The sequence below is a fragment of the Dermacentor variabilis genome, chromosome 8 (genome assembly GCF_050947875.1).
Source record: "Dermacentor variabilis isolate Ectoservices chromosome 8, ASM5094787v1, whole genome shotgun sequence".
Taxonomy (NCBI): Eukaryota; Metazoa; Arthropoda; class Arachnida; order Ixodida; family Ixodidae; genus Dermacentor; species Dermacentor variabilis.
This window is the reverse complement of record NC_134575.1, coordinates 112,802,261-112,830,135: the sequence shown is the minus strand read 5'-3', so window position 1 is coordinate 112,830,135 and position 27,875 is coordinate 112,802,261. Positions and strand designations below refer to the sequence as shown.

The 27,875-nt window shown below is 47.3% G+C and overlaps 1 protein-coding gene across 1 annotated transcript in view; it reads left to right on the top strand.

The window, feature by feature from the left end:
• The window catches only part of LOC142591527 (uncharacterized), a 402,039-nt gene that overhangs the window by 91,939 nt on the left and 282,225 nt on the right, over positions 1 to 27,875 (top strand). The window contains exons 5-6 of the mRNA XM_075703849.1: positions 24,103 to 24,188; positions 25,708 to 25,769. Coding sequence (XP_075559964.1) covers positions 24,103 to 24,188; positions 25,708 to 25,769 — 148 coding nt within the window. The remainder of the gene's footprint in view (positions 1 to 24,102; positions 24,189 to 25,707; positions 25,770 to 27,875) is intronic.

Genomic DNA, 27,875 nt, shown 5'->3' with positions numbered 1-27,875 from the left:
AAAGTGGCCAGCGATTAGATAAAGGCTCTTGCAAAAGACAGATTTTTGAATTCGCTCACAGTTTTATTAAACATGTGTAGAGTTTAAAGGCCACTAGGCACCATTTTTATATTATTGACTGCAGGGACAGAATGCCTACTGCAGAAGGTAGATGGTGGCAGGGCGTAAGACGAAAGGTTGAGACAAGTTGTGCCCTCTCATTAGGGGAATGATGCTCAAAAGCCGAACGGCAGCTAAATGAAGCATGCATGGCTTTATACTTGGTGTGCCACAGTAGTTGTCTAGGAAAAATACTTAACTCACGGGAGCAGCTACATTGGTAAGACGCGGTACTATGTCGATGATGGAGCGAGGGAACATGCGCCTAATGTCTACATTAAAAAGAGCGTGCTTAAGTATGATAGGAATTCATGTGGATGTAGGCCACGCTTTAAAGAGATGCCTATCCTAGTCAGAAGCAATAAAGTAGCTCTCGAAATCTTTTTAAAAAGGCAATTTATGATGACGACACGTCAGTTGATTAGTGTAATTAAGAAATGCGTAATCAGGGAGTTGATCTTAGAGCGAAAAAGGCTTAGAGCAAATGCGTCGTGCGCGCGCGGTAAGAGAAAAAAGGAAGCCATTTAAATGCTGCCTTTAGCAAAGAAATAGTTCAAAGTGATTGCTCGAGCTTTCTCTATTCCTTTCCCTGCAACTGTATTTCTGGCGCTAAGATTCTTTAGACTCCACGTGCAGAGGCTAGCCCGACAGCAACCATTGCTAAGAATGTTACAAAGCAGGTTTTCTTTTCTGTCAATGCCGTTGTCATCATGCCATCGTCGTGTACGGTTTTCATGCGTTCGTTATCATACCGTAATCATGCGGTTGTTGGGAACGTTTCATCGTCGTCATTTTGTCACGCAACATTACTGAACAACATTAGGTTTGTCGTCTGACTCTCGATACACGTTCATCGTCACACCTTCTGCGCTGACCAGAGGTCCGCTGTTTATTAGCTTTGGCTAATAGGCTCATCCTCGCGGCCGTCTCTACAACTATCATATTTTTTAGGCTTCCTCAACCGACACTCATCACACCGTCACTATTAAAATTCGTCTTCTGACTCTCTGCCTGCAGTCGTCGTCACTACTTCTGCACCGACTTAATGACCTGAGCTAACTCACAACTTGGGCCACTAGAAGTGTTCTCATGAGTGCGATGTCGTCGAGGTCGTTGCCATCTAGTCGCTTCAGGTTTGTGATCCGACTCTGGTCTTGCCGTCGTCGTCACGCCATCACGAATTCGTTGTCAAACCATTTCCGTCAGGCCGTCGTTGTCGCTTGACCGTCGTCACTCCAGTTTCGCCAGTCGACTCTAGTAATGCCGTCGTCGTCACGCAATTGTCGTCGTAGATACTTCGTAACAAAATCGTCTTCCCCTCATTTTCATCCCACCCTTGTTATGCAATTAGGGTCATGGTGTCGTCCTCATACAGTTGTCGTCAATGATTCGCTGTCACACCTTCGTAGTGATGCCATTGTGGTTGTTCTGTAATCGCCATTCTAACTTCGTCATGCTGTCGTTGTCATGCTATAGTCGTCGTAAAACCATTGCCGTGTCAGTGTCATCATGGCAGCGTGTTCACGCTGAACTTTTAACGTTGTTGTCACTTGACGAACCTAATCTCATCGTTCTTTTGCCGTCTTCTTCGTCGTCATTACGCCTTTTTCATTCTATTGACGTCAGTTCTTCATTCTATCATATACATGTTCTGGTCAACAAAATATTATTATGATATCATCGACCGATGCTCAAGAAACGAGCCGCCGTGAGAACGACGATGAAGTTGGTCGGTGAGCTTGGCGCGAGCGAGTGTTGGCCTGGCGGCCTGGCTCCAGTGTAAATAGCCTGTAAATAGCCTCTTCTGTCTGTGTCTTTACACACGCAACATTTTGGTGGAGGTCAGCGCTTCCCGTCCTCACCACGGAACTCAGAAGTGGTCGGCGCACCGTGCTTGTCACCATGCCTCCCGGTGACGCGCCCACCTCTGCAACGCCTTCGGCTTGTCCCACTGCTCCAATCGTCACGGTCGCCCCACATCGCGACCCAGGTGTGTTCTCTGGCCTGGAGGGCCAGGATGTTGACGACTGGATCAAACTCCATGAACACGCCAGTGCTAATAACAGGTAGGACCCAACGATTATGCTCGCCAATGTCATCTTTTATCTCGGCGGCACCCCATGCGTGTGGCACCAAATGCATTACGACGAGATAACGAGATGGGTCAATTTCAAAGAGAAGCTACGGGAACTTTTCGGCGACCTCATTGGGCGCAAGACTGCCGTGAGAAAGGCTCTTGCATCTCATGTTCAGTCATCTACGGAGCCGTACGTTTCCTACATCCTCGACGTCTTAGGACTATGCTACAGAGCTGATGATGCATTGTCCGAAGCGGAGAAAGTGTCACATATTCTAAAAGGCATCGCCGACGACGCTTTCAATTTGCTTGTTTTCGGCAAGGTCTCGACTATCGACGCCATCATCAAAGGATGCCGTCGCCTTGAACAAGCTAAGAGCCGCCGTATCACACCCCACATCACGCGGCTACCCAACACTGCTGCTACGTCGACATGTGAGGGTCGACCACGTCAGACCACCACCTGTGACCAGGTCACCAGTATTGTTCGCAGCGAACTAGAGGCCACCTGTTCGCCAACTGCCTCCACGACGCCTCCCGATCCGGCAGCAACCACCATTGCAATGATCCAGGCCGTCGTCCGACAGGAATTTGAGAATATGGGTCTGAACTCCGTGTGTTTCACGTCTCAACCCAGCGTTCCCCAGTTCTCTAGCGGCCCTCCTGGTCCTCGGCAGTCCTGTTCCGCCACATCTCACCGTAACCCGTCCGACTGGCGTACCCCTGATGACCGGCCGATCAGCTTCCACTGCTGTGGCATCGGCCACGTCGCTCGTCACTGCCGCAACCGATGGCCACCACCTCCTCGGACATACACCGCCACTTATTTCTGCACCTTTGGACCTTCCGTTCCCTATACCACCCGCCATGAATCCACTACCGCTGATGGTCCTGCTCCGAACCTTGGGTACAGCCGCTCGCCCTCACCTTGACGCCATCAGTCTCGTTCGCCCCAACCCCGTCGCTTCTCTTCGCCGCCTATCGCCTCCCGGATCCAGCCAGAAAACTAGGCACTGCAGCTTCTGGAGGTGAAGCTGCGTTGTCGACCCTGCCCTCAAATCCTTTGCTCACGTTACCCACGAACCGAAACCTTCTTGACGTTGATGTTGACGGCTATCCTGTCACGGCACTCGTCGATACAGGAGCACGTCTTTGAATTATTAGTGCTGCCTTCCGACGACGACTGAACAAGCACCTCACCCCAGCGTCGACACGCGTCGTCCGCCTTGCGGATGGCGGTACTGTGCCTATCATTGGCATGTATACGGCACGCATCAGCATCGCCGGCCGCTACACTCCTGTCCTCTTCACCGTAATTGCTCATTGCCCCCATGACACCATTCTCGGCCTCGATTTACTCTCTCCGCACATTCTGCTCTCATTGACTGCTCTTCCAGTACCCTTCGCCTTGAGTTGCCGATGCTCGCAGAACCTTCTGACGGCCCCCACTACCGCTTACGTCCCACCGGCTTTCTTCGCCTGCAGTCAAAGTCAATAGCCTCCATTGAACTGTTTTCTTCCCCACCAGTTCCTGATGGCGGGTACCTCGTCACTCCTATGCCCGACATTCCAATAAGGTATGACGTTACAGTGCCTCACAGTATACTTAATATTACTGGGAACCGCACTCGCATGCCTGTCTGTAACTTTGGATTGGCAAAGCAAATTCTACCGCAAATTATTTGCCTTGCCACCGTTGATTGTCTCGGCGACCAATATGTGGCAGCGTTATCGACCGATGGTTCTCGCGAGCTTAGCAGGCCCCTCGCCCCAGCCTCGGGTGCCGATCCCAATATAAAAAAATGGTTGCGACGGACCCGTCCTCGGCGCAGGCTGAAGAGCTTTGCCAAGTATTATCGTCCTACCGAGCTATTTTCGACGTCGACGATCGCCCTTTAGGCCAGACACTCGCGCTCAAGCATCGGATTCTTACTGGCGATACTACTCCTATTCACCGACGACCGTATCGAGTTTCTGCTTCGGAACGCCGAGTAATTCAAAACGAAGTCAACAAAATGCTCGATAAAAATATCAATGAGCCTTCTTCGTTTCCCTGGGCGTCACCTGCGGTGTTCGTTAAGAAGAAGGAAGGCACGTGGCGCTTCTGTGTAGACTACCGTCATCTGAACAACATTACTAAGAAGGACGTCTACCCGCTCCCGCGTATAGACGAAGCCCTTCACTGCCTGCACGGTTCCAGCTATTTCTCGTCTATTGATCTTCGTTCGGGATACTGGCAGATTGCTGTTGACGATCTGGACAGAGAAAAAACCGCGTTCATCATATCTGGTGGCCTATACCAATTTAAAGTAATGCCGTTTGGATTATGCAACGCCCCTGCCACCTTCGAGCGTATGACGGACTCCTTGCTCCAAGATTTCAAATGGTCCGCATGCCTCTGCTACCTCGACGACGTCGTCGCCTTCTCGCGAACGTTCAACACTCACCTTGAACATCTCACAACAATACTTGCTCTATTTCGAAAGGCGAAGCTGCAGCTTAACTCGTCCAAATGTCGTTTTGGCCACCAGCGAATTACTCTTCTGGGCCATCTCGTTGACGCTTCCGGAGTACAGCCTGATCCCGACAAAACTCGCGCTGACAGAGAGTTTCCAGTTCCGAAGACAGCCGCAGACGTTCGAAGTTTTGTAGGGCTATGCTCGTACTTTCGTCGTTTTGTTCCAGATTTTGCGACAATTGCTAGACCCCTAACTCATCTTTTGAAGAAAGGCGTACAATTTTCACAAGACACAACGAGCTATGGAAAGAAGAATGATAGGTGTAACGTTAAGGGATAAGAAAAGAGCAGATTGGGTGAGGGAACAAACGCGAGTTAATGACATCTTAGTTGAAATGAAGAAAAAGAAATGGGCATGGGCAGGACATGTAATGAGGAGGGAAGATAACCGATGGTCATTAAGGGTTACGGACTGGATCCCAAGGGAAGGGAAGCGTAGCAGGGGGCGGCAGAAAGTCAGGTGGGCGGATGAGATTAAGAAGTTTGCAGGGACGGCATGGCCACAATTAGTACATGACCGGGGTTGTTGGAGAAGCATGGGAGAGGCCTTTGCCCTGCAGTGGGCGCAACCAGGCTGATGATGATGATGATGTACAATTTTCGTGGGGCACTGGAGAGGCCGCCGCCTTCTCTCGTCTCGTCACTCTTCTAACCTCACCACCCCCTCTCGCCCACTTCGACCCTGATGCCCCTACAGATTTGCATACAAATGCCAGTGGTCATGGCGTAGGTGCCGTCTTAGCCCAGTGTCAGCGTGGCTAGGATTGCGTTATTTCTTATGCAAGCCGCCTCCTACCACCATCGGAGCGCAACTATTCCATTACGGAACCAGAATGCCTTGTTGTTGTCTGGGCGGTTGCGAAGTTCCGTCCTTACCTTTACGGTCACCCTTTTTTCGTAGTCAGTGACGATCATGCTCTCTGCTGGCTTTCTTCGCTAAAAGATCCTACAGGCCGGCGTGGTCGATGGGCTTTGAGGCTACAAGAATTTTCATATTCCGTGGTGTACAAGTCTGGCCGCCTGCACCAAGACGCTGACAGTTTGTCGCGTTACCCTGTCGACGACTCTGACTGCTCTAATATTGCCAGTGCTTCTTGCGTATTCTCTTCATCACAGCTGCTTCATTTCGCCGACGAGCAACGCCGAGACGCCTACATGAGAGGACTCATCGACCGTTTTGAGCACTCTCCGGCCGATGATACTCTACGCCTCTTCGTCCTCCGCGACGGTACTCTGTACCGTCGTAACCTTCTTCCGGACGGCTCTGAGTTCCTACTGGCAATACCTAAACACCTCCACTCCACCGTTATAGAAGAGCTCCACGACGCACCAACTGCAGAACATCTCGGCGTATCCCGAACCTATGACCGTGTAGGTCGCCGTTTTTTCTGGCCAGGTCTTGCCCGTTCCGTACGACGTTACGTCGCCGCTTGTGAAGTTTACGAACGACGCAAGAAGCCTTCCCAGCTGCCCGCTGGTTACCTGCAGGCATTTGACATCCCTGCCGGGCCCTTTCATCGTGTCGGCTTAGACCTTCTCGGCCCATTTCCGGAATCTACATCAGGGAACAAGTGGGCTGCAGTCGTGGTGGACTACGCGACCCACTACGCCGTAACCCGTGCTCTTCCGACCAGTTGCGCAACTGATGTTGCGGACTTCCTCCTACAAGACATTATTTTGATGCATGGTGTTCCGCGTCAATTGCTAACAGAGCGTGGCCATACGTTTTTGGCCAAAGTCATCGACGACATCATGCGTGTCTGCTCAATACGGCATAAATTTAACACCTCCTACCATCCCCAAACGAACGGCCTCACTGAGCGTTTGAACCGCACCCTTACCGACATGCTACCCAAATACGTTGCCGACGACCACCGCTACTGGGACCTGGCTCTACCTTACATTACCTTTGCATACAACTCTTCCCGTCTCGAAACTGCTGGCTTTTCCCCGTTTTACCTCTTGCATGGCCGCGAACCAACGCTACCACAGGACACTGTGCTTCCGTCTGCCACAGCTACAACTCGCGATTATGCCCGTGATGCAATCGTCCATGCTGACCACGCTCGTCAACTTGAGCGCGCTCGTCTACAAGTGTCCCAAGACAAGCAAAAGCAACGCTACGACCGCCGTCACCGTGATGTCCATTTCGTGTACGGCAGCCTCGTGTTTCTTTGGTCACCTTCGCGTGAAGTTGGCCTATGTGAAAAACTTTCTTGTTACACAGGTCCATATCGTGTGCTCCGCGAAGTGACCGATGTCACCTATGAAATTGTTCTAGCCACGCCCACTACGTCCTCCGCTGTGGCAACCAGTGACATTGTCCACGTCGCCCGACTCAAGCCCTACATCCCTCCACGCGCCTTGGATATTTAAGAGCACCGTGACGGTGCTTTTACCGCCGGTGGGGGGGAGGGTGGTTAGTATTACGATATCATCGAGCGTTGCTTAAGAAACGAGCCACCGCGAGAACGACGATGAAGTTGGTCGGTGCGCTTGGCGCGAGTGAGTGTCAGCGTCGCTGCCTGGCTCCAGTGTAAATAGCCTGTAGATAGCCTTCTCTGTCTGTGTCTTTGCACACGCAACAATATGATTATGCCTCTCATATCATGCCATCATTGTCATAGAGTAGTCACCAGAGAGGCACTGTCATGCATCCGTTCTCATACCGTCGTCGTCATAGCGTTGTGGCTGTGCTATCGTTGTCATTCCTGTTTTGTAGATCTGGCTGTTGTGCGTCGCGTTCACGCATTCGTCGTCATCTCATTCTCGTAAAATCATCGTGGTCACGCTGTTGTCCGTACACCATCAGCATCACTTAAAAAAGTAATTTAGTTGTAGTAATCCCATCGTAGTCACACTGCCGCCGTCGTTCCATAGACGTAATTACTTCTTGGTCGTTCAGTTGTCTTCACTGTGTCGTCATATTGCTCATATGTGATCATGGCAAGTAAGTATTACAGTACAGTGGGTCGATACCGGAGACAGCGCACGTCAGATACAGCCCAAGCAATGGAAGTCTCAAAATGCCGCTGCATATTTTACAGAAGCGTGACTTCATCAATGCTGTGGGTCGCTACATTGCTTGAATGCTAGTCACATTGCCGTCCACAGACATCGTGAGATGGATTCTTCCGCCTTTTTTTAACCGTGCTTTAAACATTATGACTGAACAGCGGTCACTCGCAGGGTTCTTTACTAGTGTTGCCGTTCTTGTGCTAGGACCGCGGACACGCGACCAATAGCAGCCTCGGCGACTGCACTTCGATGTGGACTAATCGCACAAAATTTATTTGCATTAAAAACGTCGTAAAACTAGCTCCGAGAACGCCACTTACTCCGTGAACACGTGCCTCGTAATAATATGGTCCTTGTGTCACGCAACATTACTGAAACGATCCGTACATTCGCCATTATTGAAACATTGAAAGCGGTATTATGCCTGAATTATGCGGATGTCCGAATCTTATTGAAAGCCGTATGATGCGGAAATATGGATTTCAGTGTTGTGTGGAAAGCCAACTGAGTTGATATTATATACATTTCCGCATCTTCTAAAAAGTGCCCTTGGTGCGGATATTACATAAGCATTCTCGTGTCCTATAGAAAGCCGCATAGAACGCGATTCAAAAATTTTTGATACGAAACCCATATTGTCACGTGACTCACAAAAGGATTGACGACGTTTAATGGAGACCCCAACTGCCTTCTGAAAAACAACAGTGACGGGACCAGGCTATCGTACGGGCCGGGGTAGCACGCGCACTTCTTCCTTCTTGGCCATCCTGCCTCTTCCTTTGCACTGTCCCCACTACTACAGGTGGCATTTCGCCCCTTCCTCGAAAATATAATTGGCTCGATGGTTATGAAATGTGTTAGAGGAAACAAAAACGCGGTCAAGAAGGATGTTGGCGCAAAGCACACAGTGACCGCCACCAGGAAGGACACATGTAGAACAGAGGTGAAGCGTGACGTGCAGAGTCTAAAGAAACAGAGGTAACCGCATTAGCTGTACATATGACTGAGTGATAGGTAGGGTGAAGTGGAGTGATCATAGGTTAGCGAGAGCTAGGATTCGCTTCAATTTGAAGTGAGAAAGAATTAAATTGGTCAAGAAGAAACAGGTCAACGTAGAGGCAGTAATGGTAAAAGCAGACAAATTCAGGCTGGTACACGCAAACAAATATGCTGAGTTAGAACGGAGACATGATGATGACATAGACCTAATGAATGAAACCGTAACCAGGTTGGCTTCAGATGCAGCAATTCAAGTGGGAGGCAAGGCACCAAGGTAACCAGTAGGCAAACTCTCCGTACTAACGAAAGACCTAATAAAGAAATGACAAAAAATGAGAGTGTCGAACTCTTCCAGCTCGTCCCATGTTCCTGCTTCGTCCTTGTGCCATTCTTGCGCTATGCATCCCAGTTTGTATGTATCCCACAAAGACACCCAAACTTCTTCCCCGCTCAAGAGATAAGATATAATTCGCGGAACTGCCAAAACTGATCAACAAGGCGAAAATAAGGGATATTAGAAACTATAACATGAGAAAGGCCGAAAAAGCCGCAAAAAATTGACGCTGCCTGAAATCGGTGAGAAAGAAACTTGGCACAAGACAAACCAAGATGTATGCACTGAAAGATAATAAGGGCAATATCATCAGTAATATTGAATATATAGTAAAAGCAACGGAAGAATTCTATACGGACCTCTACAGGATCCACAGGAGTCAGGATACCTCAATTAGAAACAGTAATGAACAGGATACAAAAACTCCTCGTATAGCTAGCAACGTGGTAAGAAGGGCCCTGCAAGACATGAAACGAGCAACAGAGGAAGGAGAAGATGGAATAATAGTCAATTTATACAAAGATGCAGGGGAAATAATGCTTGAAAAACTGGCGGCTCTTTATAGGAAGTGTGTATCGACTGCAAGGGTCCCGGAAAACATGAAGAATGCAAACATTATATTAGTCCACAAAAAGGGAGATGCTAAGGAATTGAAAAATTATAGGCCCATTAGCTTACTCCCAGTACAACATCAAACATTTGCGAAAATATTCTGCAATAGAATACGGGGAACTCTGAACTTTAATCAGCCAAGAGAACAGGCTGGCTTCAGGAAAGGATACTCCACAATGGATCACAATACATGTCATCAATCAGGGTATTGGTAAATCCGCAAAAAACAATACGCCTCTCTATATGGCTTTCATAGATTGTGAAAATGCATTTGACCCAGTAGAGATACCAGCAGTTATAGAGGCATTACGTAAGCAAGGAGTACAGAACGCTTACGTAAATATCTTGGAAAATATCCACAGAGGTTCAATAGCTACCTTAATTCTACACAAGAAAAGAAGGAAGATAAACAAGGTGTCAGACAGGTAGATACAATCTATCCAATGCTATTCACTGCGTGCTTGGAAGAAGTATTCAAGCTATTAAACTGGGAAGGCTTAGGAGTAAACATCGACGGCGAATATCTGTCACCTCCGGTTCGCCGATGACATTGTTCAATTCCGCAACAATTCAGACGAGTTACCACAAATGATTAAGTACCTTAACAGGGAGAGTGCAAGAGTGGGGTTGAAGATTAATACGCAGAAGACAAAGATAATGATAAATAGCCGGGCAAAGGAGCAAGAGTTTAGGATCGCCAGTCGGCCTCTAGAGTCTGTGAAGGAGTACGTATACCTAGGTCAAATAACCACAGGGAACTCTGATAATGAGAAGGAAATTCACAGAAGGATAAAAGTAGGTTGGATTGTATACGGCAGTCATGGCCAGCTCCTGACTGGAAGCTTACCATTATCATTGTAAAGGAAGGTGTACAATCAGGGCATTTTACTGGTGCTGACATATAGGGCAGAGACTTGGAGACTGACAAAGAAGCTTGAGAACAAGTTGAGGACCGCGCAAAGAGCGATAGAACGAAGAATGCTAGGCATCACTTTAAGAAAAAGAAAGCGAGGGGTTTGGATCAGAGAGAAAACGGGTATAGACAATATTCTAATGGACATAAAGAGAAAAAAATGCGGCTCGCCAGTTCATGTATTGCGCCGGTTAGACAACCGTTGGACCATTAGGGTTACAGAATGGGTACCAACACAAGGAAAACGCAGTCGAGGACGACCGACAAAAGACTAGGTGGAGTGATCAAATTAGGAAATTCGCGGGCTCTTGTTCAAATCGGTTGGCACAGGACAGGGGTAATTGGTGATCGCAGGGAGAGGCCTTCGTCCTGCAGTGTACATAAAACAGGCTGATGATGATGATGATGATGATGATGACTGAGTAAACTTAATTGAAAGCAGCAAGAGAAGGTGGCTGGGCCTAGGCCTCCCACCTGAGGACGTGGGGGTGTTGCTTGTTCGCCACCTCGCAGGCTTGATGGGTCACCCAGAGTTCTCGTCCAGGTTGGAGCTACGCAGGGCAGCGTGCCACCTCGACGAGAGGGCCATGGGCTTAGTACCGGGATATTGTTGTGTACAGCCGCAAAGCATGTGTGGAAGTGCGGCTAGCTGTGTCTTACAGATATGGCACGTAGGATTGGGGTAAATATCTGGGTAGATCTATTTGTAACGTTGTAACGAGGGTTAAGTATTGGTTTGTAGTAGGCGGAATGTTGGAGCCTGCGCTCAGGATAGTTTTGTGAGGTTCTACACTCTAAGTAGAAGAACCTAAGAACATCATTGTAGCTTGTCAGGCGATCCCTACGGGTGGCGGCAGTCTCCCCCTCTCCCGCACGGTTAACTAGGCCTCGCGCTTGGGAGTGGGCAACCTCGTTGAGGTTGGGGAGGTGCGGGTGGACGGCGCCTACATGAGCTGGGAACCAGACGAGTGTAACTTCGTGGTCGGTTGACCGGTGCGCTTATTGCAAGATGCGCAAGGCTTGGTGTGAAATTAGGCCGTTCATATAATTGATAATGGCGGAGCGGCAGTCAGAGGCGATGGTATGGCATGTTAGGCCTAGTGTGGCTAGCGCGATTGCCACTTCTTCAGCTTCCTCAGCCTGTGGGGTTACTAGGCTGATAGCCTGGTGGAGAGAGCCTTCACGCGTACTGACCACTGCAAAGCGGGTACCGTGAGGAAATTCGGTTGCATCGACAAAACTCATACCGTTGTGACGAGCAAGAGATTTGGTGAGAGCCGTGGCAGGTGCTGTGCGGCGTGCGCGGTTGTATTTGGGGTGCACGTTTCTGCGGATAGGATCGGCATGAATGCAGGCTCTTATGGCGGAAGGGATCTGATGTTAATGGCCGTATTGATAGTGGTAGGTGGTACCGAGCGAGGTGAGGATAATGCGGTCCGTCGCTTTGACAGTGAGTCTCTCCAGCTGAGAGCATACTGGGGCCTTGATGAGCTCCTTCAGTGTGTTGTGGACGCCCAGTTGAAGGAGGACGTGAGAGTGGGTGCCACCGGCGCGGCCGAGGGCTCGTTTATAGACACCGTGTAGGAGGATGTTGAGCTTGGTTTGTTTAGCCTTGTACCAGTTTAGATCCGCAGCAACGTAGGTGATGTCGCACATTACGAATGACTGGATTAATCGGAGAAGATTCTCCTCTTTGATACCCTCATGGAAGTTGGAGACCCGCTTCAGAAGTCTCATGGCGTTGGCTGTATTCATCTTGATTTGGGCGAGCGCCAGGGAATTCGCTCCGTGCGCCTCTATGAGAATGCCGCGCACACGGATATTGGTGACAAGGGGTATGGGACTACCATCCGTGAGATGAAGCGCAATGTCCTCGTAATAGCGTTCAGCGGTGGAGTATTCTGGACGGCGGCCACGGATAGCAGGCCTCTAGCGCAGGAGTTCTGACTTCGCCTGGGAGCGGCGAAGCCCCGTGCCTTGGAGATAGGTCTCAACTGCTTCAATGGTGGATTGTAGTGCTGTTTCTATTTGGCCACCACTGCCTTGGTGGGCCCAGGTAGGTATATTGTCAGCGTAGATGGTGTGGGTGACACCGTACACTTGCTGCAGCTCCATGGCAAGATCGATCATCACGAGATTAAAAAGCATAGGGGAGATAAAGCAGCTCTGGGGGGATCCCACGCTTCCCAGAGTCTTGGCGTCGGAGCGGAGTCCACCACCGAAAGGAAGGCCGTGCGATTAGAAAGTCTCTGACGTAACTGTTAGTGCGAGCCCCAAGATTAAGGCGTCAGATGCGATCAAGAATGGTGGAATGGGCTATGCTATCGAAGGCTCGCAGCAAGCCTGGGCCAGTGATACATCTCGCGCAGTCTGGCAAGCGTTCGTGAGGAGCATAAGCGGCCAGATGTCGGCTCGTCATGGCAAGCGAAAAAAAATGTCATCCCGTAAGTCTTTTGGGACCACCAGGAGGTAGGCTCGGTCATTCGAACGGGTGTTTTTCATGTAAAGCACGTTGTCGCGTACACAAAAAGATAGGAATACGTGACATAGATGGCGTGGAGTGGCTGATAGCCGGCCCTCGAAGTGGTAGATGATAGATCGAATTTCAGCCTCGTCACGACTTATCAAGTCTTATCAAGTCTGATGCAGTAATTGCGCCCAGGAAGCCGTCATGGTCCTCTGCCTCTAGGCTGACAGATTCGACGGATGCACGCGACAGTGTGTCAGCGTTATCGTGCTTGCAGTCAGACTTGTAAACAATAGTGACGTCCAATTAGCAGCAAACTCCACCTTGGCAGTCATCCTGAAGGATCACGTATGTTTGCCAGCCAACATAGGGCGTGGTGGTCAGTCACCACTTTGAAAGGACGGTCCTAGAGATAAGGGCGAAACTTTGTCATCACCCACACAACCACGAGACACTCTTTTTCTGTGATAGAGTAGTTCACCTCACCACGGGACAGCGAGCGGCTAGGCTAAGCTATTAATCTTTCACTGCCGTTTTGACGTTGGACGAGTACTGCGCCAAGACCCATGTTACTGGCGTCAGTATGTACCTCGGTGTCAGCGTCGTCGTCAAAATGCGCCAGGACAGGTGCCGACTGCCTACGTCGTCGCAGTTCAGCGAAAGCAGTCTGTTGCTCATTTGTCCAGGCAAATGACGGGTCGGCCCTTCTAAGGCGAGTCACGGGTTTCCGCCATCTGCGAGAAATTTTCAATGAAACGGCGATAATACGCACACAAACGCAGGAAACGCCATATGTACTTGTTGTCGGAAAGAGGAGGAAAAGCGGTTACCGCGGCAAATTTGACGGTATCAGGTCGGACTCCTCTAGCGCTTACGACGTGTCCGAGAAACTTGACCTCTTCATAGCCAAAGTTGCACTTTTTGGGTTTTAGTGTGGCATAAGCCGATCGGATCGCTTGTAGCACATTCCGCAGGCGATGAAGATGTTGCTCAAATGTTTCAGAAAGAGTACCGTCATCGAGATACACGAGACAAGTCTGCCACTTCTGTCCAACAAGGACAGCATCCATAATTCGTTCGAAAGTAGCTGGAGCGAAACACAAGCCGAATTTGAGTACTCAAAATTCATAGAGGCCGTCAAGAGTCAGAAAGGCAGTTTTCTCGAGGTCTCTTTCGTCTACCTCGATCTGCCAGTATCCGCTTTTCAATTCGAGTGACGACAAATACTGGGCGCGCCGCAGTCTATCTAGCGGATCATCGATACGTCGCAGTGGGCACACGTCCTATTTAGTTGCGATGTTGAGCTTCCGGTACTCGACGCAGGAGCATAGTGTTACGTCTTTCTTTTGGACAAGAACAACCGGAGACGACCATGAGCTCTTGGAAGATTCCATAACGCTGTCTTCAAGTATCTATTTTACTTGTGTACGAATCGCTTCGCGTTCTTTCGACGACACGCGGTAGGGCTGCTAGCGTATTGGGCGTGCGTCGTTGCATGTGATGACCTTGTGCCTTGCTATTGAAGTCTGACGAGCCTTAGACGAACTTGTGCAACATGCTCTGAATTCGAGCAAGAGCTAGCGTAGCGCTGCCTGGTAGTCGTGCAATAGCTCTGGATTAATGTCGATGCTAGCCAGTGACTTGTCAGCCATCGCCACTGCTTCAGAGGCAAGGCATTTAGCCACGTTCCATATTCCGTCGGCAAACGCAATCGAAGTACCGCAGAAAAGGTGTCTATGCTCGTTAATGAAGTTGGTGAGAAGCAACTGAGAACTGCCCCGATTAAGCTGCAGCATACACCTAGCCGCACAAACACCTTGCGTCAGTAGTTGGGATAAGTTGATTTCTGCAACCATTTCGCCTCCGTGCATTCCGCGGCACATAACTTCGAATAGGACATTCGTTCGTGGATGAAGCTTAACACTTTCGGCGCAAACACGAAGGGCGTCATCATGTCGGTTGTCGTTGTACCCGTCGATCGCTCGGTCGGCTGAGAAGGGTACTGCACTTCCGTGTAGGTCAATAACAGCGGTATATTCTTGCAGAAAGTCAACCTCGAGAACGAGGTCACGGGAGCAGTCGCGTAGGACAAGGCAGCTGGCCACGAATACCGATACTCGAATCCGAACTCTAGTCGTGCAGGTTCCCCGCCGAGTAACGACGTGACCATCAGCCGTTCGAATCTGCTATCCATGCCAAGGAGTAATTACCTTCTTCAGAAACATCGCCATCTTCCCGCTTATAATTCAAAAGTCAGCACCGGTATCCAGTAAAGTGCTAACCACGTACTCGCAAATCGCCCTCGGTATGTCGAGCTAAAACCGGTCATTCCGTTCAGTTGCAGTTGACATCGAATCCGTGCCCATCCTTGTTCACGTCGATCGGAGGTCTTCAGTTCGTCCACTGCCAGTGGCCTCACCTCCAGTGGTAGGTGTAGTTAGTTTTCCCGGCAGGGACTTGGAGATCGTGTGGTCGAATATCGCTGGGGCAGTTGTTAAAATCGCCTTGGCGACGGCGAGGGGGACTCTAGTCCGGTAGGCGGTGGAGTGCGCTGTTGAGTCGAGACAATGTTCACTATACTGTGCTTCTTGGCCAGGTCTAAGTAGCGGCGAGTAGACGCAAAGGCCCCGCAACCCGAGAGGTTGGTATGGGCACTGGCGGTACAAATGATATGCTTCACCACAGTGAAGCACCGAGGACGGCGGTCCAGTGTGCGCCAAACATCCGACTTCCTAGGGGTCGTGCGTCGATCGTTAGCGTAATGCTCCGGCTGAAGAACTATATGAGGAGCGGCCGGCGGAAACGCTGGAGGCGTGCCTCGTTCTGCGATGTATTGTACCGATTAGAGTCGTGAAACTACAACCGGATGAGCGGCGTGAACAAGCAGCGCGGTGACGAAGCAGAGAGTCCCAGGACTCCTGCGTAGGTCATACAGCGGTGTTCAATCGGTGCAGGCGCAGTGTTAGCAAGAGGAAAGCTAGACCGGGCGCTTGGTGTACTTCAACTATTACCGCATTGGCAATTAAGCTCACCGTATAGCTTGCAACGAGCCGTAAATATTCTGCATTTCTTCCCGCACAACGGCGCGGATGAGTTCTCGGAGGGTATCATTGTTACTTTCGGTCGCTGTGAATGTATCGGAAACGGATGTTGTGTCAACTTGCCGCTCGTAGAAGTTCGACCGCTGCTGAAGCCTCTTCTCCATACCTACAGCCTCAGTTAAAAATTCAGCGACAATCTTCGGAGGGCTCCGCACGAGACCAGCGAAAAGCTGCTCCTTCACTCCTCGCATCAGGGGAGGCAACTTGTCTGCGGTCATTCCAGGGTTTGCTTGTCTGAAGAGGCGCATCATGTCTTTGACGAACGTGGTGACTTTTTGATTTGGAAGCTGGACGTGGGCCTGGTTCACTCGTTCTCCTCGTTCCGGGAAATCAACGCTGGCGTAGGTGTCTAGCAGCTGACGGTGGAACTCAGGCCACGACGTCAATTTCTCCTCACGGTTTTGGAACCACATAGGCGCGCCGTCCTCCAGGCAAAAATAGATACTTCGAAGTTTAGTGGCGCAGACCAATTCATTGTACTCGGCCACGCGCTAGAAGTCGGCCATACAATCTTTGGCATCTACGAACACATCATCATGGAACGACTTTGGAACCTGTGGGTTCTGAAGCGTTTGCCGGGTCGCCATCGCACTATACATACCAGTTGAGGTGGTTGGAATTGCTGTGTGGTCTTCTGGAGGCAGTTCCCTGATCCTGCGGCTGGGCTGATGGATGGGACACTCTATTGACACTGGGCTGGTGGTTTCGCACACAGGAGGGGTCTGCGGCATGAGTGATAAATACCCAGCACCTTCACCAGTTTATCACGTGCCTCAAAAAAGACTAATCACGTTTAATGGGGACAGCTGGCTTCTTAAAAACAAAGGCGAAGGGACGACGCTACAGCGCAGGCGGGGATAGCGCGCGCACTTCTTCCTTCTTGGAATTCCTCTCTGACTTTGCACTGTCCCCACTACTACAGGTGGCAATATGAAATATTTACAGATCACTGGATTATAGGGGCTCGGCCTCTCTGCACCGACGTGGGAGCGGCCCGCATCAGTTCTAGACTGATCCCTCAAGACCTAAATTTTTATTTGATTTATTTATTTAGTTTGCACAAAGTATCTTTTTGTCAACCGCATTTAAAGAGGTTCACTTCTTCACCTGTGTGCAAGGAAATATTCATCACTTCTTCAACACGGGTCATTTTTACTCACATGCCCTGTTTGTTTCAGACGTGTGCTAGTTGGCCTCTCTGTCTTCTCAGGATGATTTTTGCAGCCTGAACAACGTCAAAGTTCTGCTTATTCTTTTTGCTGATAGTTTCTTCTATATGTCAACTAGTATTCAAGAAGCAGAGTCACTCATTAGCCGCAGGTAGACTCTCGAAATATGCACAAGCCACTCAAGAATTGATCCTCGATGCAGCGCTCCTACAAGACTAATGCGGTTGATTCATTTTACCAGCATGGTGGAGTGAACTCTCACGTTTCTAGAAACGTTCTTGATCTCGCAGCATCGGATGTAGTGATATTTCAGCTCGTGGCCTCAATGTTTATAGACGAACTTATGATTCGACGCAAAGGCAGTCGAGCCCATCCGTCTGGTCTTCTCCTGCTGAGAAACACTTTCCCATTGTGTCGAAGCCTAAAAGGTTCGTATTCACGGCGACCACCCGCAGTATTCACTTCACTCCTTAAGCGTCTATGTAAATAAATGCAACGCACAGAACGAACGTGACTGCGCGAGCAGCGCAGCATGCCGGCTGCCTGTTTAACATATGATATAAATGAGCGCTTTTGAAAAGGACTCACTACAGCTTCAAACCTCACATTTTTATACCCTCTGTCAGAATATTTCAACAATTTTCTTGCAGACTTTACTGCGAAACCCAATAATTTAAATATAAGAGGCGTGCAATAGCAGCAGACCGAGTAGCACACAATGGGCGCTTCGCGACAGGGCGGATCACACCACCGCTCCTGCTAACATGATGCGGAGTAGCAGTGAACTAGGACCGTATAACGTAGAACTTATTCCAAACTGTTTTTATTCCAATATCCTGACGTCAAATTTGCGTAACCGCCGACGCAAGCATCGAGCGGTCACCCGCAGGGTTGTCTTAACCGACCGATCAAACGCTTTGCTTGTTCATAGCAGGTCACTTTTGTTTGTTTAAAAACGAATAATACTGCCTACGCTAAGCGGCTTGTCTTATCTAACTGGCTGAGAAGAGACGAGGAGCACGCTCAAGTGGAGAGGGATTTGATGGGCCGAACCACTGGACTGAAAATCGATAGCCGGACGAAGAGGGTGGTGCCGGCGTCTGCGATTGGTCCGCTTTCCCTTACTTGGCTTGAGGTGGCTTGTCGAAAATCGTGGTGGCATCTAACGAAAGGTAAAGAATGCCGCTAAACCGGATCCTCAGCAAAGAAGAGTTGAACGAGCGAGGTCGTAAACGTGCCGAAAATGCTTCAAAATTCTGCAAGGCCACGCAAAAATGTTTATTGCAGACAAATAAACCCATGCTCTCCGGCAGGTGCGAGTAGCCAGTGCCTGAGCGATCGGCGGCAGCCATCTTTTATTTCTTTCGGAACGGGGCAGCCTGCGGCTATTCAGAATAAAACTTAGTTTCGTTTGGCATATTAATGTGTCTTTAACGCGTACACGTTACCTTGACGCAGTGAGTCTTTGCAGTTTTGTGACGTCTCGTGACAGGCAGGTGAAGGGGGTGCAGCTCGAAAGCTTTCAGCCAATAGCGGAGGGCTAATGGCGAAAAGGCATCGAATCAGAAATAACAATTTTGCTTTTGTTCGCTTAAATTATGCATAATAAGTGTGCACACGTCATATCAGATGGGGAGCTATCGTGGTTTCGTGAGGTTCCATGACAGCCAGGTGAAGTGGGGGTGGTCCAAAAATGTCTTTAACCAATCGCGTAGGGCTGATTGCGAATTGGAATAGAAAAGCTTGGAATAGTTTTACGTTATAGCGCCCCTAGTCTGGTCTGCAGGCCTACTAATATGGCCACCGTACTGTATGTAGCTAAATTTGCATCCGCAAGGACCATGGCACACATGCTGCACACAGGTGCACACAGAACACAACGCACACAAGTGCACACAGAAAAGGCCGACACCCCATATTGCTGTTTTCTGCATCCTTAATCTAAGTGCTGCTCCTCCATAGTTTATCGATTCTATAACAATGACAAGTGAGTACAACGTAATGTCTTAGTTTCATATCCTCGAGCAAGCTATGTCGAGAAGTAATACTGCATAATATAACATGCGATGCCATAATATCGCAGTAAGCTAGGCTATCATGGCACCAACCTAACTACGGCTCTGAATGCGAAGTCCTCGACACGGCACGGCGCTGCTGTCAGTTGTTTAAGGTGGCGGTTGTGCTTCACACATGCACTGCTTACGAGCAACGAAGCGTGATTCGTTTTCTATGAAGCAAGAGACGAACTTTGATCGCAAGGCAGGCCACGTATGGCGAAAGGTGTCTTGCTTTGAGAAGGGTGAGGTAGTGTGGCGAATTCGCAAAGGGCCGTGAAGACTTGTAATGCCATGAGCGTTCGGGGAGGCCCCGTGCCTCAGTGACTGGCTACAACTTGTCACAGGGACATCTCAAACTTCTTGCTGAGATGGTACAAATGGCTGAACCAGTGTGGAGACTATGCGGAAAAAATAGTGTAAGGTACGTACAACAGTACGTAGAATTGTAATTATCTGTATGTACCTTTTTTCACCAATAGAATATAGGGGCAAGGACTTTCTGATTTGCCTCATAAGATCAACAGCAAAACAGAACAAGAAAGAGCCAGAATTAGCTCTACGGCTTGAAAGACATGGAACATAACGTAAACGCATGCTTACCACGAAGACAATGCAAATTGCCTATCCAGCATATGTTCTATCTCGTGCAAACTTTATCGCAAAGAGAACATATGTTCTGTAAAACGGGCATTCGCCGTTCTCTAAACTTTATATGAAAAGAGTGGCGAGCAAGCACACAAATATTTGAACAGAAATAAAACAGCGCATAGTCAAATAACCCGACTCGCATATCGATTGCCAGGAGAGGCGGAAATTATGGATTCCTGTGAAACATATTGTTGAATAGTTCTTGCATATTGTCGCTAGCTAGCTCTGTTGTAAAGTGCTGTCAATGCTTCTACGAAAAATCATCGAAACCTCTCTAGACGCGTTGATGGCGCGATCACGTTGCCGCACCGTCATTGCTTTCTTCAGAGGGCCATTATGTGCTCTTTCTCCTATCTTGTGGTGTAATTACTCCGCATTTTTATGAGCAGACCGTGGACTGATTTTGAAGCGGCAAGGCGCAAGCATAGATGCGGTTTGCAGATTACTGGAAGCACCACCTTCTTTTTTTTTGGTACGGGAACATTCTGTTGGGCTGTACCTTTAATTTCCGCCGTTGTGCAAAAGTGCGTGCAGAGAATACCAATCTTCAAGTGTGCTTCGCATGTCAGCAATAACAATTTTGGTAACTTTGATATTGAAGTATACTCTTACTTCAATACAAAACACAAACCATAATGCTTACAATATGTGAACAATGAGAACTACATTGTCGAAATTTATTTTGTCCATTTTGTGACATCGTGGCGTGTATAATAAAGTGATTCGATACTTAGCTGGCACTTTCAAACTTGTTTCTTTGCGTAGTTTAAAATGTTTCCGTTTCATTCAGCATTTATCATTATTTATGAAAGTGAAAAATGAAAGTTGCTTGATAAGAAGCTGCTACTTAGTAATTGTTTATATTACTACTGCTCCTCCTGATGAGACATAGTTCACTGAACGATTTGAACGTAGCTGCTTACACGGGGCATTCAACAGGGGCTGCTGAGACTACAGTTGCTTTAGCTTTGGGAACGGAATTATGCAGGACTTGAAAGCTGGATAGTTGGTATTTGAAGACTTATAAACTTGTAGCGTAAGCGAGACACTTCACCTGAATGGGTTGCTGTTTTTTTACTACTTCTTCTTTGTTTCCCGTTCTTTATTTCGTTTTCTTTCTTTGCGAGTGTTTTCAATTCTGCTGTGTCTTTTTTCTCTTTTCCTCGTGTTTCTTTTTCACTGTTTATATATTCGTGCCGTTTGCCATGTCACAGCCCTGCAAGGGTATCGCCAGAATAATAAAGTGTGCGGAGCAAGCCCTATCAATTTCTCTCAAAAACAGCTCAAGTACAGGTGGCACTGTTTTGATGCCTGAAACACAAATCTAAACTGGTTAATACTAGAGCCGACAGAAAATATTTAAACTGGGTTGCATGTGGTGGCCATAGACACTTGCTAGCCTTTTGTGAAGTCAAGCTTTGAGAATTCGTAATTTTTGTTTAAGCTTTTTAACATGACAACAGCCGAGGTAATTTTCTTAAAGTCGGGGACTGCAGCGTTGCTTCATTGGCTGAAAATCATAAAGGGGTGCATCCTTGATGACCACGATAGGAGATTCTACCGCGAAAGTATATTGTTACGTGTGGAAAGACACAAACGAAAGAGGCTATTTACAGGCTATTTACACTGGAGCCAGACCACCAGGCCGACACTCACTCGCGCCAAGGGCACCTACCAACTTCATCGTCGTTCTCGCGCCGGCTGGGCTCTTGAGCATCGCTCCGTGATATGGTAGTAATATTTTTAATTAGGCTTCATTGCGGCATGTCCGGCATACCTCTTTTTCAGCTGGTCTTTTCGCAGCAAATTGCTAAGGATATTATTTGCTTCAACGGGATAATCAGTAGTGAGATTAAGGCGTCCCTCCCGAAAGTTTTTCAAGGTAAATCGATCAAAACCGTATTCGTACGTAGTCACTAGTACCTCCACTTGGCGACGTTTGTCCTGATCCAACTATGCGATGAGAGTGACGGGTATATCCACTAAAATCCTGTTAAAATAAACCGCTCCTCAGAATGAACAAACTGTACTGCAGCGCTCGTGGAATTATCACAGCGTTAATTTAGAGTGTCATGCCGGAAGACACTAGTGTGGCAAAATTTGGTATCTCCGCGAGCTCTGACGCCATGTTCAGAAGAATTAGCTCATGGTGCCCTTCACGAAGCTCAACGCTTGGCACGCCTCCTGTCTAAGTTGGTTCGCTAGATTCACTGTTGTGTTGTGGTCACTTGGGCGTTACCTCACGGGTGGCCGAAAAATAAGGAACCACTCTGTAAAAACGTTGGCGCCTTCTTTCATTTCTTGATCGTTCTGCTCAGTGCTACGAGGTACCTTCGTAAGTAAGTTAGAGAAAAAATGTATCCTTTAGCGTACTCGAAGCACAGGAAAAGGTTCACTTGAGGATTCCGCACGCATACACTGTTTTCGTTTGACGCGGGAGTTAGACGAAATGTTCTAAAATGCTGACACCGCTATGACTCGCACCATAAAGTCGTGGCGAGCAGCTTGGTTCGAATGTGTAGGTAGATAGCGGGAAAGGCTATAGCATTGCAATATTGAGATATTGTGTTGATAAAATAAGCGGTGCTGGCGCGTGATATTGTCCTGGCTTCTGTTGGAAGCCATGAAGTGGCATACGCCGGGTGCGTTTGTGTTGGAATACGTGACATCGTCCCGACATTTCGTTGTTTAGTGTTGTCGCACGTTCTGTACTGTATTTACTCACAGACTGGCTGCTATGCGAAAAACTGCGCGCACCCTGCATAGAACCTTCAGTCTCAAATCGCCACTCTCGCATTGCACATCAGCACGTTTTCGCAATAGACGTTACATCTGTATGGATTTACGGGTCGTGCATCGCAGTGGCCGCCTTATTCAACATTAATAAGGATAATCTACTTGAAGGAGGCGTAGTTAGGGCCCCCGTACTCGAGGTTACGTCTGCTTACGTCTACGGTCAGTCCTTGGCTCCCCTGAACGCGTATCCATTAGAGCGCAGCCCTGTTGCGGGACGTGCTTGTGGCTGGAGCTTCTTCCGGAATTAGAAGTTGTCCTCACCATGGTGGTCAGGTTCGCATTCTTCTTCTCGATTCTCAAGTTCACTGTCGTTAGTGTTCCTTCATTTACAGCGAAAGCATTAAGGGCCACGTCTGGCAGAAAATGTCTTCTCAACGTAGACGGCAGTGCCGACATCCGCGGCCGAGAAAATCATCATAAACCACGCATGTTCTGTACGGAACGAAAGTTGTTCTTCTATCACTAAAGTTGCTCATACCTTGTCTTACGTTTCTTACAGAAGTAGTTCTCGAGATTTTAGAATGGTAGCCCGCAAACAAATCCCATCAAACAAAACACCGACAGCATACATGAGATTTGGATTTTTGAAGATTTAACATGCAACTGGTACGTTAAATATTCTCAGACTGGAATATCGAAACTGCGAAACAATAACAGAAGGACGGTCATCTCAAGAGGCCGTGTTTCCACCAGAAAGGTCGCCTCCGTGCATAGATTTCACCGCCAGCTTTACGCGGTAAAAATTACGGTTACATAGAAGCTGCAGTTGCCCGGAAACGTGAGAAGCAATCAGCGATCTTTGAATGCTACCGCGTTCCACCCTTAAAAGTGAAGCTTAGGCGTCCCCCAAATTTTTTTCATTCCTTGTGCCGTAAGAGTATATAACACCTTTCAACGGTATCGCGGAAGCCCATAGATAGCGGCGCACGTTGATTGTTTACTTTCACATACAGAAAGTTTCACGGAAGGCTATGCAGTGCATATGGCAGGTAAACAATTGGCCACCAGAGCTACAGAGTGGGTGCCAAGTGAAGGGAAAGGCAATCCCGAATGGAAAAAATTAAGATAGAGTGCTTAAATAGAAAAAATGCAGGCGCAAGTTGTTGTCACGTTGAGCAAGGCTGGGGTCATTGGAGGTCGCTGGGAGAGGTCTTCGTCCTGCAGTGGACATAAAGATAGGCTAACATTGATTACGATGATGAAGATAAATGTGTTCTATTTCTTTTCTAAAGTGAAAGTTGGCTAATTTTTAGTAAGTTTTTTATATAGAACATTGATGTTATCATGTTTCCAGAAATCTGGCAGAAGGCAAAGATCTACCAGAAGTAAAAAATCTACCAAGAGTCAGAAATCTACAATCACTTACAAGTTAGAAAGCAGGTGCGTGCCAACGCTTCTATCGGAGCTTTTGTCTTCCTATTTTCATATGAGTTATTATATGAAGCGTATTATAATATTGACAAGTTTCAAGTTACAACAAACGAGAGGAAGGTGTTTTCAGAAGCGTAGAGCCCGCATTCTGAAAAATTTTTTTGTTCTAATTCCGCCGGAAATATGTTATCTGTGTTGTATATTTTTCTATAAATCATCACTAAAAACTATTAACATATCCTAGAAGTTCCACCCAACGTTATTGTTTATAAATTAAGCACTTAATTTTTTGTTACCTGGTTTGCAAAAACATGTGCAACCTTAAAAGAATTAATACGTGGTAATATTTCGTGCTTCCAAGTAAACACGTCATGGCTGGAGCAACAACTCGCAAGACGTGTTTCATAGGCAAAAAGCAGTAAGATATATTTACTAAATACATTTTCATATTAACTAGTCGTATATCTCCTATGAAGCTTTTGTGTGATTTGTTTTTATATTCGTAACAGCTAGCGTTAGCAGATATGATATTTAAACGGAACATTTTCAACAGAACTTCACCACTGAACGATTTTGGCTAAAGTCCTGATGGTCAACATTGTATACAAGGATCACTCACTGCAGCTCATACTAAGCACCAGAAGGTTTTTTTACATAAAATATGGTATTAACTTCACACGCTGCTCCATGTAAAAGCGCATCTAGGATAACTTCCAACACCCAATCGTCTATTTACCGCAAGATGTGATTCCAGGTTTACTCTTTTAACCGCAGTTAGAATGCTAAGCTTGCATTCATTTGCAGGTAACGCTACTATTACGTGGTTAAAAAATTTTGAACAGTGTCAGATAACATAACAACATAAAAATTCTACACAGAACAGACTAATATCCAGGTACTTTAAGGTGCACACATTTACTAAGAGGAAGATTTGCGCTTCAAACAAGGTTCTTTGATGCGTTAGGAGAGTGAGATAGCGCAGCATGGGCAAATACATTTCTTTCATTCAAGTCAAAGTGTTTTTTTCATTCAAGTGGTTTCTCTTTCGTGTAATTCTGTTTATATCCACCTCTCTTACAGCGTTATCCCGATCATGTGCTCGCCTTTCTTTTGGGAATTGCGTAATGTTGCTGTGCAATTTTTACTCATTGTAAAGATCTTTTTAAATGCTTAGATTATATACCTATGTAGTATAGCGATCACAGCAAAACAACATTCATAATATACACTCTTAGACAAATTTACACCCCTTGGGGCTTATCTTGGCACACAATGATAAGCTTCATCATCTTGCTTGCGTTTCCTTTCTTGAAAACGCTGCGCTCGCTACTTTCCTGTCGGAAATGATCGGTTATACTGATAACACGCATGTCATGCCGTTCGTGACTTAGAAGTACCCGGCTTGCAGCGTTAAAGAAAGGGAATCCAGATAAGACAAATGACGTTTATTTTGGTGTGACCAGATAAACCCCAAAGGTTGTGCATTTCTTTAAGAGGCTCTACCATATCTACCACTCCTATATTTCAGGGACACGTACTGGTCTGTGGGGACAATTAATAGCACTCCAGTGGTTTCGCTCAACGTTTACGGTAAGAATGCAAACATCATTACATTGCCATTGTGATATGTACACATACTATCACAACAAACAATGCCTCAGCATTTTTTACCACTATTTCACTTGCTTTGGGCGAAAGTATCGTTTGGTTTATTTAATATAATTATATGCTTAACGTGATTGTTTGAAGAGCCTAATTAACAATAACAATTCGTTCAGGTTCTAACATCCGGAAAGCTTGTGTGGGATCAACGCGTGGTAGAGGCACTGAGTCCTGTTCATCAGGATTAGTTTAGTAAGTTTTCGAAAACAGCAAACAATATCATCAAAGCCCTCTGTGTGTGTTTTTAGAGTAAATGGTTATCTGCGAGTATACACTCTGCCTTTTAATATCTAAGTGTCTCGCCGAGTTCATATTGGCGGAAATGTGGGTCATGTTAGAAGTGATGTGCGCGTAGATTTTGAAGTGTCTGAGTTGTTTAAGGACCTTTCATGGGTGACTTCAGGTGATGCGTGCAACCGTTGTTCCTCCTTCAAGGTTGGAAATCATCGCAGATCTGCATGACACGAAATAAAAAGTTGCCAGCCGCTTCAGCAAGCGCTAAAGAGAATGAAGGCGGAACACTGCACGCTCACGAGACAATATTTAAATTACTCAGCATGGTCATTGGAATGTGTTTTTACTTGCTATTACTTTTCTCCCACCAAATGTCATTGGTACGAGGGTCTTAATTCAACCTTCAATAACTGTGGCTTCACTAACTTCGCCTTAAATAATACCAAAGGTTATGGGTTCGATCATCAATGATGACACCATAAATTTTTGTGCTACTGAATTTTTGTTTCACCAATGGTCGTGGGTCTAGACTCCCACCAAATTTCGATGCTTCGAGTGCCTTAATTACCTATATCTAATAACTGTGCCTTAAATATTTTCGCCCAAATTAACACCAAAAATCGCGGGTTCAACTCCCCCAACTCGACGTGGTTTTGACCAGCAATGGTGACACCCAAAATCTGTGCCATTGAATCTTGGTTAGAACAAAGATGAAGGGTCGGACTCCCACCGAAGGTCCTGCGTTTGAGGACCTTAGTTACTTTGCCTTATTTACATCAAAAGTCGTCGGGTTCAACTCCCCCTACTCGTCGTGGTTTTGACCATCAATGGTGACACCATAAAACTGTCATTGAATCTTGGTTAGAACAAAGAAGAAGGGTCGGACTCCCACCGAAGGTCCTGCGTTTGAGGGCCTTAGTTACTTTGCCTTATTTACACCAAAAGTCGTCGGGTTCAGCTTCCCCAACTCGTTGTGGTTTTTACCAACAATGGTGACACCATAAATCTGTGCCATTGAATCTTGGTTAGAACAAAGATGAAGGGTCGGATTCGCACCGAAGGTCCTACGTTTGAGGGCCTTAGTTACATTACCTTATTTACACCAAAAGTCGTTGGTCTCGACCCCCACCAAAGGTCGAGGGTTCGAGCACCATAATTACGTATATGATAATTATTTGCACCTTAATTACCGCCTGAGGTAGTGGGTGTTTTTGTCTTAATTATATGTGTCGTAATTAACTATCTCTGATTACTCACGTCCCAATTAGCATTGAAGATAATGGTTTGGACTCTCGACCTACATGGTGTCAATTGGAATTCCACTTGAAGATATGGCCGCTTCGCCCATATATACAAGTTGGCTCGACTTCCACCAAATTTGGGGGTTCGAGTTCCCCAAATACATATATCTTTAATAACTGTGCGTTAAATAACTTCGCCCTAATTAAATCACAGGTCGCAGGTTCGACCCACGCCTATGATCGTGTGTTTTACCATCAGTGGTAACACAATAAATTTTTCTGTCACTGAATTTTGGTTACAACAAGGACGAAGGGTTAGACTCCCACCAAAAGTCGAGGGTCCGAGTGCCTTATCTACTATATCATAATTAACAGTGCCTTAATTACCTCTGCCTTTATTACTGCCTCACGTCATTGGTTCCAGTGCCCTTATTAAATCTATCCAAATTAGCTGTGACTTAACTTCACCGTAATTATCACTAAGGACAATGGGTTTGACTCTCGACCTTCAAGATGTCAATTGGAATCCAACTTGGAGATATTGTGGGTGTGTCCATAT